We start from the raw sequence: 15,343 nt of genomic DNA, 5'->3' as shown, positions 1-15,343 counted from the left end.
CTGTCTAACAGTTCCTTGTGGAAGTCAGTCAGGGAGAGCCTCTAGGTTTTAGATTTGTTAAGTGACCTGATCACACCAAGGATTCCATCATTACTTTCTGACTCCAGAAATTCCTTTGAGATGGGTCCAACTAGACCAGCCTAAATGGCAGACCAAGCCTCACTTCACCCACATAGCACTCTGTGTTACTGTACCTATCCAAATGCATGGAAACACAGACCCACCACCGCCTGACTAGAGGCTTCCTTCTGACTGCCCTACTTCTGAGGCATATGCTCAGACGCTGGTATTTTAAGGGAACCTGACTTTAGGACTGCAATCTTGTAGAGTGTCCTGCCATGAAAAAGTGAGCCCAGCAGGACCTGGTCAGACCTCTCAGCTTTCACCCCTCTTTGTCCTGCCTCCACACCCTTGGCCCTTACCCGCAGGGCTGTCTGGAGTTCATCCTTGAGGGAGCTGATCTCCTGTTTCAGGTACTGGATTTCTGACTCTTTGACCCGCAACAAGACCTATAAGAAGAGGGAAAATGAGGACTGACTCTCAGGAACCAGGTATCCTGTAGTCTGCATATACAGAGCATGGCTGGCAGACAGTTGCTTTGTACATTTCGGGGAAGAGAGCCAACCCTTACTGACACTAAACAGAACACACGACTTAAATACTGCTCAGTGCTTCTACAGAAATGGAAAGGGGAAAATACTGTTAGCCTTGCTAGTCCAGAGGCATGAGGACTACACTGAGTTCCCACTACTGACTTGCTTGCTCCCGGAGATGTAGCTGTCAAGGTCTAGATACACTGTTCCTATAGGAATTTCTGCCCACCCTAGCCAGCTCCTCTTGTTCACTTGTCTGAGTCACCTATAAAGGAAAACCTTAACCTAACTGGGGTCCTCTTGAGGATGCCCTACATCCTCATTTGGTGGTTCTCAAACTTCCTAATGCTGCAACCCTTTAATACATGTTGTGCTGACCCTCAACCATAAAATTATTTTGCTGCTACTTCATATCTGTAATTTTGCTACTGTTATGAATTGTAATATAAATATATAATAGGTATGATATCTGACGTGTGCCCCAGGGGGACTCTCAACCCACATGTTGAGAACTCTAATATGTGAGAATTAGAGTCTTTCCTTTCTCTCTCCCTCTTTCAACGGTTGTTTTTTGCTTTTGCTTTTTCTTTCTAGCCTTCTCTGGAATCCTCTTGCTTCAGCTTCCTAAGCAGTTGGGAGTACATGTGCTTGCCACTGCAGAATGAGCTGTTGTGATTGAAAACAAACATCCTGGACTCCGAGAAGTTAAGTCATAATAGAATCTGAGAACAGCAGGATTCCTGTAGCCCTGAAGATCCTCATGGCATCTAGAGGGACCCCTGTTTCTGCCTGTGGACCTCAGGGTACTTGTCAGCTAACCAATGACTTTGGGCCTTCCCATAGCTTTCAAAAGTTAGCTTGAAGCTTTCTTTTCTTGTAGCTGCTACAGAGCTAGAGATGAACCCAGAGTTTTGCATGTAAGCAGGCATTCTTCTATTGAACTGTACCCTTCTGGCCTTTTCTTAAAATCTGGTCCCTCAATGACTCTAAGATAAAGAGCTTTAGTATGACCCAGGAGCTCCTGAATAAGGCAGTGCCTTGCTTCTTACAGTACCTCTAACTCATAGGCATCCTTGCCCTGTGTGAGAGGCAACCCAGTGGACTCCCCACCACCGTCTCCAGTCAGTAGTGTCCGCAACCGTGTGATCTCCGCAGCCAGGCGGTTATTCAGCTCCTGGGGGACAACAGCACAACACAACAGTGACCATCCCCACACACAGTTGCATAAGACACTAGAGAAGGTCACTTCTTAACCAGTAGCGTACAGAGGCCTAAGAATGGAGCCCCCAAGCCTTGTGCATGTTCAGTGCTATGTTTAAGGTAGACATTTAAGGATACATAAAAGCTGTTCATATAGGTTGTGAGGCTATGTGAGGACTTATAACCTGTCAGAAATTGGTTCTGAGACCTCTATTAGGCACCAAATTCTGTGGATGTTCAAGTCCCATTACAAATGGCATACAATATCTGCATAATCCTCCCATATACAATAGGCTGTCTCTACATTATGTCTAATACCCAGTACCATCCACACAATTCCTAAGTCCTTAGCTGTAACGTATTATGCAGGGAGGAGGGATAAGAAAATAGTAGATGTCCACTGCAAATGACTGTTTTCCTCCCTGGAACATTTGCTATGTTTGGTCAGCTGAATTCAGAACTGATTCAGAACTCATAGCAGCAAAATGCCAATTGTGTCTCTAGAGCGAAGATTCCATGGATCTTAAAATTAAAATCGTTCTGCTGTGGGCAGTGTTATCTTTTCCCACTTGAGCTCCCAAAGATTACTCTACTTCTGTCCCTCCAATTTCTCACGCCTTTCTGACTGGTAAGTGCTCTTCTTCAAGCCACTGCAGTGGTTCAGTGACTCCCAAGTAGTTACACCCACAGTGCAGTGTGGTTTGAGAAGGCACAGAGGGCAAGCATGACAGACGGAGCAGGCAAAAATAGGGTGTTGATAGAAGAGCTTATATTGAACTCAGTATCATATCCCACTCATCTGGGATTCTAGTGAACCCCAATTTTCTAAGGAGCACTAAATTTTAAGAACATGACTTATAGAAACAAATGTGAGAGAGTAAGCCCAGCACTGCAGGACAGAGACCCCAACTCTGAGATACTTCAACTAGAGGACTAGAGATTCAGAGAAGTCACCAGATTCTTAAGTCTCAGGAAGGGCAGATGTGGTAGTATCATGGCCAGTAGCCCAAATGAAGGTGGGGCTTAGCTTTTTGGCCTTACCTGGTTGTGGGCGTTGAGCTCCTGGTTCTCACGCTGGCATTGCCGCAGGGCCTGACGCTCGGCCTCCAGCGCCTGGGCTAGGTGTGCATTCTCCAGGCACTTTTGGGAGTACTGCTCTGAAAGGACTTCCAGCTCCCGCTGCACTGACTGCAGCTCCTCCCTGCAGAGAGAGGGGATGCTCAGCCCTGCCCCCACTGCAGGACCCGGACGGCTAGACAGTGATAGCACAGTGTCTGCCCACAGAATGTCTGGGACACTTTGCAGAAATGACTCTATCTTTTCTGGGCTAGCCACAGCTGGCACACTGGTGATGCTACTAGGGGGCAGAACCAGTGTGACAGCAGAGCTGTGTTTCTGAGAGGTCATAGGTGGAGAGCACCACTTGGGCAGTGTATCATTTCAAAGCACAGACACTCGGCACAACAGGAAACCAGTCCTGGAGGGACTCTTCTCAGCACCCCATGGCCAGAAGAGTCGAGAAGGACCTTCTAGATGAGCCTCCAGTCCAGGAAGCCTGACCACTGGACTTCTTGAGTTGTTGCTTTTAGCCCCAGAACACTCCAGAGACCTCAGCAAAGTCTTATCCATAGATACTTCTGGTACTAACCCAAGGGTCCCCTCCCCGAAGTGACTCCTACCGAGGAAAACGTCACAAGGTGTTTCCATGCTGCACTTTGTGCTACGTGTGTAGTCAGTTCATGAGAATCCTAGAACACCGTGGCTACTTTCTTTCTTTCTTCTTTTTTTTTTTTTTTTTTTTTGGTTTTCTGAGACAGGGCTTCTCTGTATAGCCCTGGCTGTCCTGGAACTCACTTTGTAGACCAGGCTGGTCTTGAACTCAGAAATCCACCTGCCTCTGCCTCCCAAGTGCTGGGATTAAAGGTGTGCGCCACCACCGCCCAGCTGTGGCTACTTTTAACACAAACTGCTGTGGTATACCAAGCATAAAACACCAGCTAGACCCTGGTTCCTTTTAAGGTGCTGATATAGTAGCAGTGGTCCAAACAAATTGGGGGATGATGTCTGCAGTCAACCCTAATAAGTACAAAGTACTTTGTTTCGTTTTAGAATAGGGTCTCCATATACAGTCCAGGCTGGCTTCAGATTTGTGGCAATCTTCCAGCCTCAGGCTACTAAGTACTGGGATTACAAATATCATCATGTCTAGCTTAAGTTATGATTTTAAAATGTCACTTGTTACATTTGTTTATCTGCATCTTAAGGCTCAGTCTTGAGAGCAAAGTAGTGTGGGTTGTCGTTAGAACCAAGGTCTCCTCGCCTCCCCAAGAGCATCCTTAAAGCTGTCTTAGACTTGGTAAAGTAGCCCTCTCCCACAGGGCTCTCACAGGGTTGGTGACTCACAGGTACTGTCGCCTCAGGGCTTCTATGTCTGAATTGATGCTGCTGATCTGAGACCGCTGGCTCTTCTCTAACTCTCGTTCCATCTCCTCTCGGTGAGCATTCTTCATGGCTTCAATGGCTGCAGGAAGGACATAACCAACCTTCAGCAACAAAATCTAGGGCTACAAGTGGCAGTGTCTCTACTAGATTATCCCTCCACAAGGCCAATGATAGGCTAATGTAATGTCTGTCCCCTGTTGACTCTGATTTCAGCAGCAGTAGGACTCCCTCTCTGGGATAGATAAAGGCTGAAAAAATTCACAAACTAATTCCCCCTGGCTACAGGTATGTTATATTTGCTATCAGAAAAACTCTACAGTAATTAGGTAAATGTCAATGCTCTCTTCACACATGAGTTTACAAATTAAGTGTCTGAGAGCTGCTTCACTTTCCCCTGCTGTTAACATAAGCCACTGAAACTTCAACATGACATGGGTGAGAAACACTTGCAGGGGCTGTGTTAGAGTATATCCATGCTCTGTCGAAGATTACTCCAAGTGAGGGACGCCTATTGGGGACCATCTCTGCAATGTCACAAATAGCTGGGGCACTAGCTTTTAGTTTGGAGGCTCTCAATAGATTTCTCTAGCTAGTCCTTGACTCACTTTGAATCTTCAAATACCTCTCTCCAAAATGAAGCTTAAGGCTATGGCTGGCACTGATTTGGACTAGTACCATGCATGGAACCATGTTTAATCTCCAGCAATACGTTCACAGGGTGGGACGGTACATGTCTTTTATCTGTTACTCCAGCACGGGGAAGTGAGTGGAGGAGAGTGGGTTCAAGGTTATCCTCATGTACATAGCGAGTTTAAGGATGGCCAAGGATAGAGATGCTGCCCACCACCACCCACTAAGAAGTTAAATCTTAGGGAAAAGCAATGTTAAGGCCAATCCTCTTGTGAACTACAGGTTCAGCCCAAGACATGGGAAACCTGTGCTCGTGGACTTAGTCCCACCTGATATGGTGGCAGCTGTCTCCTCAGCCAGGAGGCGGTCTTTTTCCTCCCGCAGCTTCTCTAGCTCCCGCTGGTGTTGCCTCTGTAGGTCTTCAATCTTCTTCTGATGTGTCTCCTCCATGGCGGCAAAGCCTCGCTCACATGTAGCCTGCAGAATGGAAGAGGGCTTATTGGTTTTTCTTTGCTTCCAAGTGGCTGTCCTGTGTAATAAATAAGGTAGCCACCTGCTTGGTTCAGGAAATTATATGGTCTCAAGATGTGGCTTGTGATTCTAGCATCAAGTACCTAGGCTGTGTGTAGCTTTGTCCTGGGACTGTGTGGCATCACAACCAGGTAGCACATATATTGGTTAGAGTAGCAGATATGCTCGGACAAATGTGCTAGGTGGAGAGAGTGAGGTTCATCTTCTGTGGGCTGGGGAAACAGGGCTGATTTCTGGGAGCTGAGGAGCCTCGGCTGTTTTCTAAACCTCAAGGATGTCCTCACACGAGCCAGAGCGGAACCAACATCTTTACTGCCAGCCTGTGCCTTCTCCCTTCTCTCTTTTAAAGGAGAGCAGAGGCTACCCACTGAGAACCTTACTACCTTCCAAGCAGAATAGATAATGAGTCCTAGGGGGACTCATTCCCCATTCCTCAAAGCCATGGAGCCCCAGGCCTGGCCTGTTAGGGCTGCCCTCCCCAACCAAGCAGTAGTGCATGCCCTGTTCCATCTGCAGCTCACAGCTACTTTGACTGTGGGTCATTCCTTAGAACCTTGTGATAGCCACTTCTGGGCAAAACAAGCTTTCTCATGATTTAAAGAAACTGAAGAAATGTTATTCTAACTCTGTGTTCCCACCCCATCATTTTGCTGGATTCAATAAAGAACACCAAGCATCCAATCATTAGGCTTTGATATTGTTTCCTGAGCCTCACATTACTGAGGGTCGTTTCCAAGAGCCTCTATTCAGCACCTTTACATTCCTGCTTCCATTCTGAGGCTGAGTGCAGTGTGTGTGCTGTACCAGTCACCTTCTCTACATAGCCTGTTTAGTGTGCCTGCAGTTTAAATGGAACTTATCATAGACTGTTTGCTGTGGAAGTTTCTGCTTGTCGAAGTCTATTAGTGCTTTTTTAAATTTTGGCTTATTTCAGGTTCTAAGGTCCATATAATGGATGCCTGCCCTATAGGAAGTCTCTTCCGTTTTATTTTGATTTGAACATCTTGGAATACATGCAGATAGGGTTCAAAATTCCTATAACAGATACTAATGTATCCTTAACAACTAGGTTGTTTCATTGTTAAATGTATTACATTTGATAATTGTCACTCTATATACCAATTTAAAATTTTTGAGTGTGCTGGAAAGTGGTGGTGCATGACTTTACTCTTAACACTAGGGAGGCAGAGGCAGGCAGATCTCTGTGAGTTGGAGGTCAGCCTGGTCTACAGAGTAAATTCCAGGAAAGCTAGGGCTACACAGAGAAACTGTTTTGAAAAAAACTAAAAAACTAACCAACCAACCAAAAAAAAAAAAAAAAAATCAAACAATAGCAACAACAACTAAAAACAACCCTTCTAAAAAGCAGTCAAACAAACAACAAAAAGTTGAGTGTGTATTTGTTTATATGTTCACGGAAGCCATGGCTGATGGCTGGCACTGAATGCTGATCTGCCTTGATCACTTGCACCTCATACAGTTCTCACCGGACCCAGAGCTTGCAGATTTACTATCTCTCTTTCTTTGGGAATCCTTCATTGCCATCTGCCTCATGCTAGCATTATAAGGGGACCACATCACACTGTGCCTACCTAGCATTTATACCTGAGGATTCAAACTCTGTCCTCATGTTTGCTGCTAAGTACTTTAAATGCTGAGCCATCTCTCCAGCTCCAAATTTTAGTTTTTAAATCATCTCTAGAATCATAACAAGTTCTTCAGGGACTAAGATGTGGACTCATGTTAAGTGGTGTGAGGCAGTGGCAGCAGCCCAGGCTTCCTGATCTGGACAGAAACCCAGAGAAAAACTGTTCCCTGTTCCGCTCTCAAGACAGTCTGCTGTGCAGCTGTGCCACAAGCCCAACAGAGGGCCTCAAGTTCTTGGGCACAGACATACATGTCAAGCCCAAAGCCTCCTCTTAACCTGTGCCTTTCATTTCTAAGGTATTCTCTCATATTCTTCATAACCATTCTGACGGCCTGCTAACTGACTATGAAGTTGCCAGGCCGTGGAGACTCCTGCAGCTGCAAAGAGACGCAGGTGATGGTGGTGCATGCTCTCCACAGGATCACTTAATACACAATTTGCTATTTCCTTACAATGCTTAATGTTTTTTAAAGGTCTAGACAGAAATCAGGAAAACAATGCTGAGAACCAGTGCCTCAAGTATCATCAACCTGTCCTGTGTCAGACAGAGGGAGCGAGGACGAAAAGCTCCAGCCTGAATGTCCCATTAATTCCCTTCAGTGTGGAGTCGGCGTATTGAGAAACAGTCATAGATGCCCTGATGAGCTACAGCTGTGACAGACACTGTGGCAGGAACACTGGCCTGCAAAAAGACAGCTGGAACAGGCACCCTTGGGGCCTGTCCACCTTCCAGTGGGGAAGAAGATGAAGACACAGCTACTAGACCACCTCTGGATTCTAAAAGATGGTTAAGACCTTTCATGATTATGGCTAGGCAGTCACACACCGTACAGTCTAAGATAAAGGAGTGTTCCCAGAAGCATGACAGGCAGCCTGGGAGACTGTGGGAAGCCTGCTCAGACTCAGTGCTCATCACAAGGCCAACTCTGCCTTGGGAAGCTAGGATAGGAAAGGACCCCTTGACACCGCTTTACAAATATCCCTGTGTGGTGATGTCCAAACCCTGCTCTCTGAGAAGACTCAGGTGGGTGAGATGTGAGGCAGTCCTCATACTGATACCTCAACGTTGAAGTCAGAAGGGGTTCTATGAGGGTAAGAAGGTGAAGGGTGTCCGTGCCAGGCAAGGGAAGACCCTACTCTCCTTTCCCACAGGGATGCTTTCTTGCTAGTGTCCCTTCTGGGTCAGGAATAGAGGCGCACGAGAACGTTACTCAGGTCTGCTTGAGCAGCAGCTGAATGCAAGTTAAGAACTATCTCTTATCCCAAATCCAAGACCTCAGTTGCACAGAATGTCCCCTTTCTTGCATCACTAAAGAGAAGTGGCTCTGAAAAATAAATTGTGCTAAGGACCTTGAGACTCTCAAAGTCCCGCTGGTACTTCTCCTGCAGGGCGGCCACATCACCCTCCAGCTCTTTGTGGCCCAGCTCCTCTCGCATGACACCCATTTGGGCTTCCAGCTCCTGGATACGTTCTCGCAGCCCGGACATGGACTCGGCCTCATCCTTGGCTGCTGGCACAGCTCTGGGCTCAGATGGCCCAGGGGCCAGTGAGGAATCTGGGTGTGAGGGTTGGTAGAGGCTGAGGGCTCCCCGCAGGCTCCATATGTAGTGTTCCTGCAAGGCCCTCAATTCCTCCTGATGAACAGCCTGTAGCTCCCGAACCTTCAGCTGGAACCTGTCCTCCAGCATCTTCATTTGCTGCACATGATGCTGTTCCATGGCCTGCCTGTCTTTGACTGAGGCGTCTAGCTGGCTGAGAACCCGGCTACGCTCAGCCTGCAGGGTATTTTCAGTGTGGCTCAGCTGTTCCACCATGCACCTGATCTCCTCTTCATACCTGCCCTGTAGGGCAAACATGCTCTCACTGTGTTTGTTTTCTGCTTCTTGTAGACATCTCTGCTGATGGTCCATCTGGCTCACTTTGGCCTTGAGCTCAGTGTTTTCTTTTTCAATGAGGGTGATAACCTTCTGGTACTCACTCTTCTGCTTGTGGAGAAGTTCTTCATACTCTTCCTTCAGGGCCCCAACTGCTTGTGCACGTTTCTGGCCTGAAGCCCCCTTAGCCTCCTGACAGGCCTTCTTGTAAAATCTCAGCTCTTTTTCATACTCCAGCCGAATTCTGCATGCTGCATAGCACACTTGAGCTTGAATAATTGCATCTTGAACCAGTAATGAAGAATACTGACCAAGGCCCTCTAGACAAGATTCATATGAGAGATGCTGGGACATCCGCAGAAGCCTCTGGCAACCCCCAAGTGGCTCTGTAGGAGGCAGGACTGGCAAGGCAGCTGAAATCTCCTCAAGGATGCTAGCCTTTTCTCTCAGCTGCTGGGCCAGCTCATCCTGAATGGCAGCAAGGACTTCAGGGCTCTGATGCAAAGCCTGCAAAGGCTCTTGGGAGCCATCTGTGCCTGGCCTCAGTATCTCTCCTAATGGGTTCTGGTCCCAGGATGTCTGTACCTGGTCCTCCCTGCCAGTTGGATGCCTGAGGGTTTCTAAGATCTGCTGTATTACTCTTTCAAAGTCTGGGGTTTGGTAGGCTCCCAAGATTTCTCCCAGCATGCACTTGTGCTGCTGTAGGGCTGCCTGGGTCCCTTGTAGGGTCTCCTGTATGCTCTGCAGCCTATGGTGGAACAATTCTCTTACTGATTGTGTGGCATAGCTGAGCTCTGCACGAATCCATGTGGCATCAGCCAGACTTTGGGGAGTATGCTGCTGCCTGTCTCCTGATGTGCAGGCTGTTTCTTCTCCCAGTGTCCCTAGGTGTTTACTTAGTGACTCGACCTGGCTCCAGAACTCACCATTCACCAGTACCTTCTTGGCCCAGATCTCCACTGGAGCCCCAGCAGAGGGGGCAGCACTTTCTTCCTTCAGTGGCCACTCCCCTGACTGAGTAAGCTCACAGAGAACACCATAGACATCTGAAGTGGTATTTTTTAGAGAGTCAGCTATCTGGTTGATGAGTGAGGCCTCCAGGACTATCTGAGCAGAAAGCAGCTTCCTGTGTTCCTGCTCATTCAAGATGGGCTGACAGGGCTGCTGCACAGGGGCTGCCATACCACTTTCTATGGGGTGCTCCTTCTCTTGCTCAGCCTGCGTCCTGCTCTCTGCAGGGGAAGCCCATGGTTGAAGGGCCTTGATGGCACTCACAAGCATACTCTCTATGTTAGCCAGGGAGGCTGCACATGCATCCTGGCCCTCCTCCTGGTCAGCCCATGGCAAAGACCTTAGCTTTTTCCAGCAGTTTTCTAAGCATGTCAGGGCTTGGCTATTTTTGGCTTGGAAGTCTTCCAGCTCCCCAGGGTGGTGTTCAATGTTTGTGGCCTTCTGTTGTCTTTCCTGCTCTAGCTGAGAGGCCAGAGCGCTAGCCTGTAACAGGCTGGCACGGAGCTGCTCTCGCAACTGTGCCTCTGTGCCAGCCCACTGCTGGTGCAGTGCAAGCAATGCCTCCTGACTCTGCCCCTGCTGGCTTTCCAGCCTCACAGTTACGTCTTTGAGCTTTTCCTCTGTGACATAGAGCTTCGTCTCCAGAGAGTGGATTATAGAGATGTAGGTTTCAGCATCTGCAGCTGCTGGCAGTGTGTTCGGGGTAGCTTCTGAGGACACACTATCCTCTGAGGGTGACTGGTCCTGGCTGGTATCTGATGATGTGCTGCTAGTCCATGCCTTTGCACACCCCTCGGGGTGTATGTATCTTTGACACTGGATTGTGGAGAACCTGATTCTTGGCCTTTTTATAGGAGCTCCTGGATCAGACTTAGATGTGCTCTGCAGATGCCCCTCCCTCTCGGGCATATCAGCTGACTTTGGGAGTATGGTGTTTTCCTCTCTGCTGAGGCTACCACTGCTCCCTTCTTCCCCCAGGCCAGCACTTGGATCTTCATCCTCTGGCTGAGAGTGAGGAAAGCCAGGAAATACTCTGGTGACTGAGCCTAAGGGCAAAATGCCACTGCCCTCCTCTGTTGGCTCTGTGGTACTCAGAGGCTCCTTGGCATCCTTTGGAGAATCACTCACAAACCTCCTTAGACACTCTTCCTTTTCCTGCAGCTTAATTTCTGTTTCCTCTAAGCTGCTGCCCAAGGCAATCATTTTAACTAAAGCTTCATTGAGGTCTTGGTCTTTCTTTTCCAGAACTCTCTCATGTGTTTCCTTAATGTGCTTCAGCTCTTCTTCCTTTTCTCTCAGCAGAGTGCGCACGCTCTGTAGCTGGACAGAGACCCTGTGGTGTGAGTGCTCAAGGTTCTGATAGTCAACTTCCTTTCCCCTCAGCTTCTCTTGGAGCTCAGCCACATCCCCATCGGATGTGGCCACACGTTCCATGAGCTCTTGAAACTGATGCTTGATGAGATCCCGTTCATCATGGAGGCTCTGTACATGCTGGGCTAACTGGCGGATACTGGCCTCTCGGGCCTCCAGCTCTTCCTCTAGCTTATGTACCTGCTCACTGCCTTTGCACGTTTCACTCAGCTTCTCTTTCTGGAGGGCCTCCACCTGCTGCACATGGCCTTGTAGCTGATCCTCATAGGCACTGGCCTTGTCCTCTACTTCCTTCAGGTTCTGCAGCAGTGCCTGCTTTTCTTGCTCACAGCTCTCCAGCAACAATGTATAGTTCCTCTTTAACTTCTTCTCCATCAGACGCTGGGCTTGCTCACTGGTACCCAGCTGTTGGCTGAGCTCAGCAATGCATTCCTGCAGCCTCTGCACCTCCTTCTGTCGATCCCGTTGCAATGCCTGTTGTGTTTCCAGGTCTCTGAGTTCCTGTGTCTTCTCTAACAGCCGGGCTTCTGTACTTCTGAGTTTCTGCTCACTGGCCCTCAGCTGGCCACTCAGCATGGCCTTGCTGTGCTGCCATTCCTCCAGCTGCTCACGAACCTTGCCCTGCTCCATCTTCAGCTCACCCTTGAGCTTGGCTAGAGCCTGCTCCTTAATGGCCAGCTCTGCAGCGGCATTACCAAGTCTCGTCTGCAGGGTCTGAATCTCAGCCTCATGGTGGCGGATTGCATCCTTGGCCTCCCCATAGCTGTGTTTCAGGGTCTGAATCTGCTGTGTGATGAGCTCCTGCCGCCGGCACTGAGCTTCCAGCTCACTTTGCAGGTCTTGGTTGACTCTATGGAGCCTCTGCCAGGCACCCGATGGAGAGGTGGCCACTTCAGTCTTAAAAAAACCGATTAAATACTGGTTAGTAACACTCAGGCCACCCTGTTCTGAGTGTCACACCTCTGGCCAGGATCAATCATAGAAAAGCTCCTTTGTGGGTTTGCCTTTAATCCTTTGCACAACTTTTTTTCTTCATTTAAAGAAAAAAATTCAAATTAATGTGGGTTTTGTTTGTTTTGTTTTGGGTAAATATAGCTGCTTCCACATAAACAGAACACAGGACAAAAACACCAATAAAACAGCTCTAACTGAACAGTGTCTAGAAGAAATAAACCAAATAAAGCTGAATAATGGAACACACTGAGAAGTACAACAGAGGCTGAAGGACCAAATAATTGATTTTGCAAAACAAAGTATGCAGTTCTAGACCACATGTTTAAAGCAGCACAAGGCCTAAGGCACAAGAAAGTGACGTCACTTCCTTCTGTGACAGGAAGAGAAGGAAGGCAGGTAACTACTCGAGAGATGTCAGCAAAGTAACATTGGACATTTCCTTTAGAAAGCGTAGTCAGGCCTCCACCGTAAGGAGAAAACTAATCTCTACCTGCAAGAAGACAGAACAAGGGGAATGCAGATCATGAAGCAAAATGTAATAAAACAAACCCTCATAAAGCTCAAAATAAGAGTGAAACATGCAAAACCCAAAATAAAACACAAAACTCCCCATACTGAGAGACACACAAGAGACAGAACTAATGAGTATAAAGAGGAGACAATACAGCTAAGTCAGGCCAGCCTCACCTAGAATGTGGCCTGCCCAGGCTCCCTCAGTCTGCTGGTGGGGAAGCCACAGATGTGACACTCAGGTAGGTTCCAGTTCCACACCACATTCACCAAAGCATGCAGCCCTCCCAGCAGTTAGCACAGCACCCTACCCCGAGCTTGCATCACTGAACCCTCAAGCGCCCGCAAAGCCCCTTTCCCCCTTTCACTTTTGACTGTAAGCATTTTGAAGCTCATGGGTATTATTAGGCTCAGCAGGAAGCTGCCCCCATGCTGAGCAAGGCTATTGAGTGTAGATGCACACGAAGGTCCATGATAGATACACAAGTTAGCAATGTGCAAAGCTCCTTAGTGGTGTCTTTACCACCAAGTATGAAGTCAAGTCTTGTATGATGGAACCAAAACAGGCTTAAGAAAATGACCTTTAATTAGGCATGGTCTGAATACCCTAAAGGCTTTCTGAGTGGGCTGTGTAGAAGGGAGATGCCTGGCCATGGCCAATTCCAGGCAAGGTCTGAAGTAGGACAACAGTGAGTTGGCTGGAAGGGAAGATGGTACAATAATGTCAGATCAGGGACAAAGATAAGCCAGAACACAACAGCAGTGTGAGGGATAGCCATGAAGGTAAAGTAGGTCTTTGGTTGAGGGGAGTGAAGGACTCCAGGTCCACTAGCAACTTGATGACAAAGATTAAGGTTAGTATACAAAGGTGTGGGCATGTCAGCGAGCAACTTGGCAGAGACTACAGATCTTTGAAAGCTGAAGGTCTTTGGAGAGCAAGTTCTACATTACACAGGCAGAAGGCTGCTACTGTATGGAAAGGAGTGTACTTCTGGGATCAGTGGGAAGAGTTGAGACTAGAACCTGGGCCCGTAACAGCAATCTTAAACCAGTACCTTATCTTTGGTCTTTGCTGAGAGCTTCAGTTCAGTTCTACCAACCTATTCCATTCTCCGTCACATTTTTGTTCCCCAACACCATGGCAGTACCCAGGACAACATTTCACCTCCTTCATGTCCCAGAGCTAGCGTGGGTCCTAGGAAGCCCAACGCCTGTCCTCACCCCAGGCTATCCACATCAGGGGTACCCTAGGAATCCGAGTGCAGCAGAGTTCTGGAAGATGCCTTGAGGAGAAGGACACTGGCCGTGGGCCATCAGCTCAGCACCTAGTTGCCACCACTTTTACCCTGCTCCTGGTTGGTTAAATTAGCTAGGTGGCCATATATCCTCCTGAAACTTAGACTAGTTAAAAAGGAATGGGGGTAGGTGGCTGGTGGTATAATTTTCTAGCTCTATACTACCTTGCTGTTGGCTCTAAGGTGGCACTTGGCCTGCTGTATGGCCCAGTTTTTTCAGTATGTGCATTGGGCCCAATCTCACTATGGTGAAAACAATGAGAAATGACATACAAATACATGGGTTTTCACAAAAGCACAATGTCTAGAAAGCCCAAAGAAGAGATCACAAAATGATTTCATAACCAAAAGAAAATCCTCAGTAGTAGAGATTTGGGACATATTTCCCCAAATCAGTGTCCTAACAGCAAGGACCACGGCACTAAGAGCCTTGGTCTCTGTTGACTGACCATAGCTTTGCCATGTTTGCACATTCCTAGCCTGTGGGCCTGAGCACAACTTTCACATGGAAGCCCCTGAGTGCACTGCTGACTTGGCAGCTGCCCACCCTACCTGCAGCACATAGCCCTCCCGGGCACTCTGTTCTCTGCCCAGGGCCACCCTTAACTGGTCCTGTAGAAGCCGGTTCTGCTCTAGAAGATCCGAGGCTTCTTTCTGGCTCTGCTCCAGCTGTTGGTGAAAACACACATACACATACTTCACAAACATGATGACAATAAGCAAAAGCAGCTGACAACAATGGGGATTGTTCACTGGCATCGGACATCTCATTGGATACACAGCATATATATAGAACTGTGCACGACATCAGCACCATCGCTCTTCTCTGGTGGCCAAGGTGCACATTTCCTGTTTTTGCTTTAGGTAAGCCCTGCCTAGCCCAGTAAGTTTCTGCATTTGTTGGCAGTTGTAATGTGCAGGCCCATGTGTCACGTTCTTATCTGGGGAGGTGGCTGTGCTTCATTGAGAAAAGAACGATGCACATTTTTATCAGAAGAAAGATTGTGGGTGGGTCCTTGGCCTAGCATGTAGGTCCCCTTTTCAGGTCCTACAGAACATTCAGTTTCTACTGAATATCCCATTTGACCAAGTTTACAGCGTAGATCCCACATAAAGTTCTAGTATATCCTCAAATTAAACATGGAAACCTGTAACTGATCTACATTCTCTTTTCTTTTTTTCTTATTTTCTTTTCAAGACAGGGTTTCTCTGTATAGCCCTGGCTGTCCTGGAACTCACTCTGTAGACCAGGCTGGCCTTGAACTCAGAAATCCACCTGCCTC

General features: G+C 47.9%; 1 protein-coding gene and 1 long non-coding RNA gene across 18 annotated transcripts in view; one reads left to right on the top strand and one right to left on the bottom strand.

Moving 5' to 3' along the window:
• The window catches only part of Mprip (myosin phosphatase Rho interacting protein), a 118,393-nt gene that overhangs the window by 11,141 nt on the left and 91,909 nt on the right, over positions 1-15,343 (bottom strand). For 8 of the 17 annotated variants that reach the window (XR_003949455.1, XM_006533433.2, NM_001368931.1 and 5 more), the window contains 7 exons: positions 14,613-14,729; positions 8,395-12,198; positions 5,195-5,342; positions 4,197-4,314; positions 2,835-2,994; positions 1,648-1,767; positions 423-509 (listed from right to left, as the gene is read on the bottom strand). Coding sequence is in view for 16 of the 17 variants with exons in the window: in XM_006533433.2 (XP_006533496.1) it covers positions 423-509; positions 1,648-1,767; positions 2,835-2,994; positions 4,197-4,314; positions 5,195-5,342; positions 8,395-12,198; positions 14,613-14,729 (4,554 nt within the window). In the remaining variant the exon portion in view is untranslated. The remainder of the gene's footprint in view (positions 1-422; positions 510-1,647; positions 1,768-2,834; positions 2,995-4,196; positions 4,315-5,194; positions 5,343-8,394; positions 12,199-14,612; positions 14,730-15,343) is intronic. The other 9 variants (XM_006533441.2, XM_006533440.2, NM_012027.2 and 6 more) reach the window with 2 other exon arrangements.
• Positions 468-2,366, top strand: Gm51899. The gene is made up of 2 exons (XR_003949691.1): positions 468-551; positions 1,188-2,366. It is a non-coding gene; the product is annotated as a predicted gene, 51899 (long non-coding RNA).

The sequence above is a fragment of the Mus musculus genome, chromosome 11, assembly GCF_000001635.26.
Source record: "Mus musculus strain C57BL/6J chromosome 11, GRCm38.p6 C57BL/6J".
Classification (NCBI taxonomy): domain Eukaryota; kingdom Metazoa; phylum Chordata; class Mammalia; order Rodentia; family Muridae; genus Mus; species Mus musculus.
This window is presented reverse-complemented; position numbering and strand designations above follow the sequence as displayed.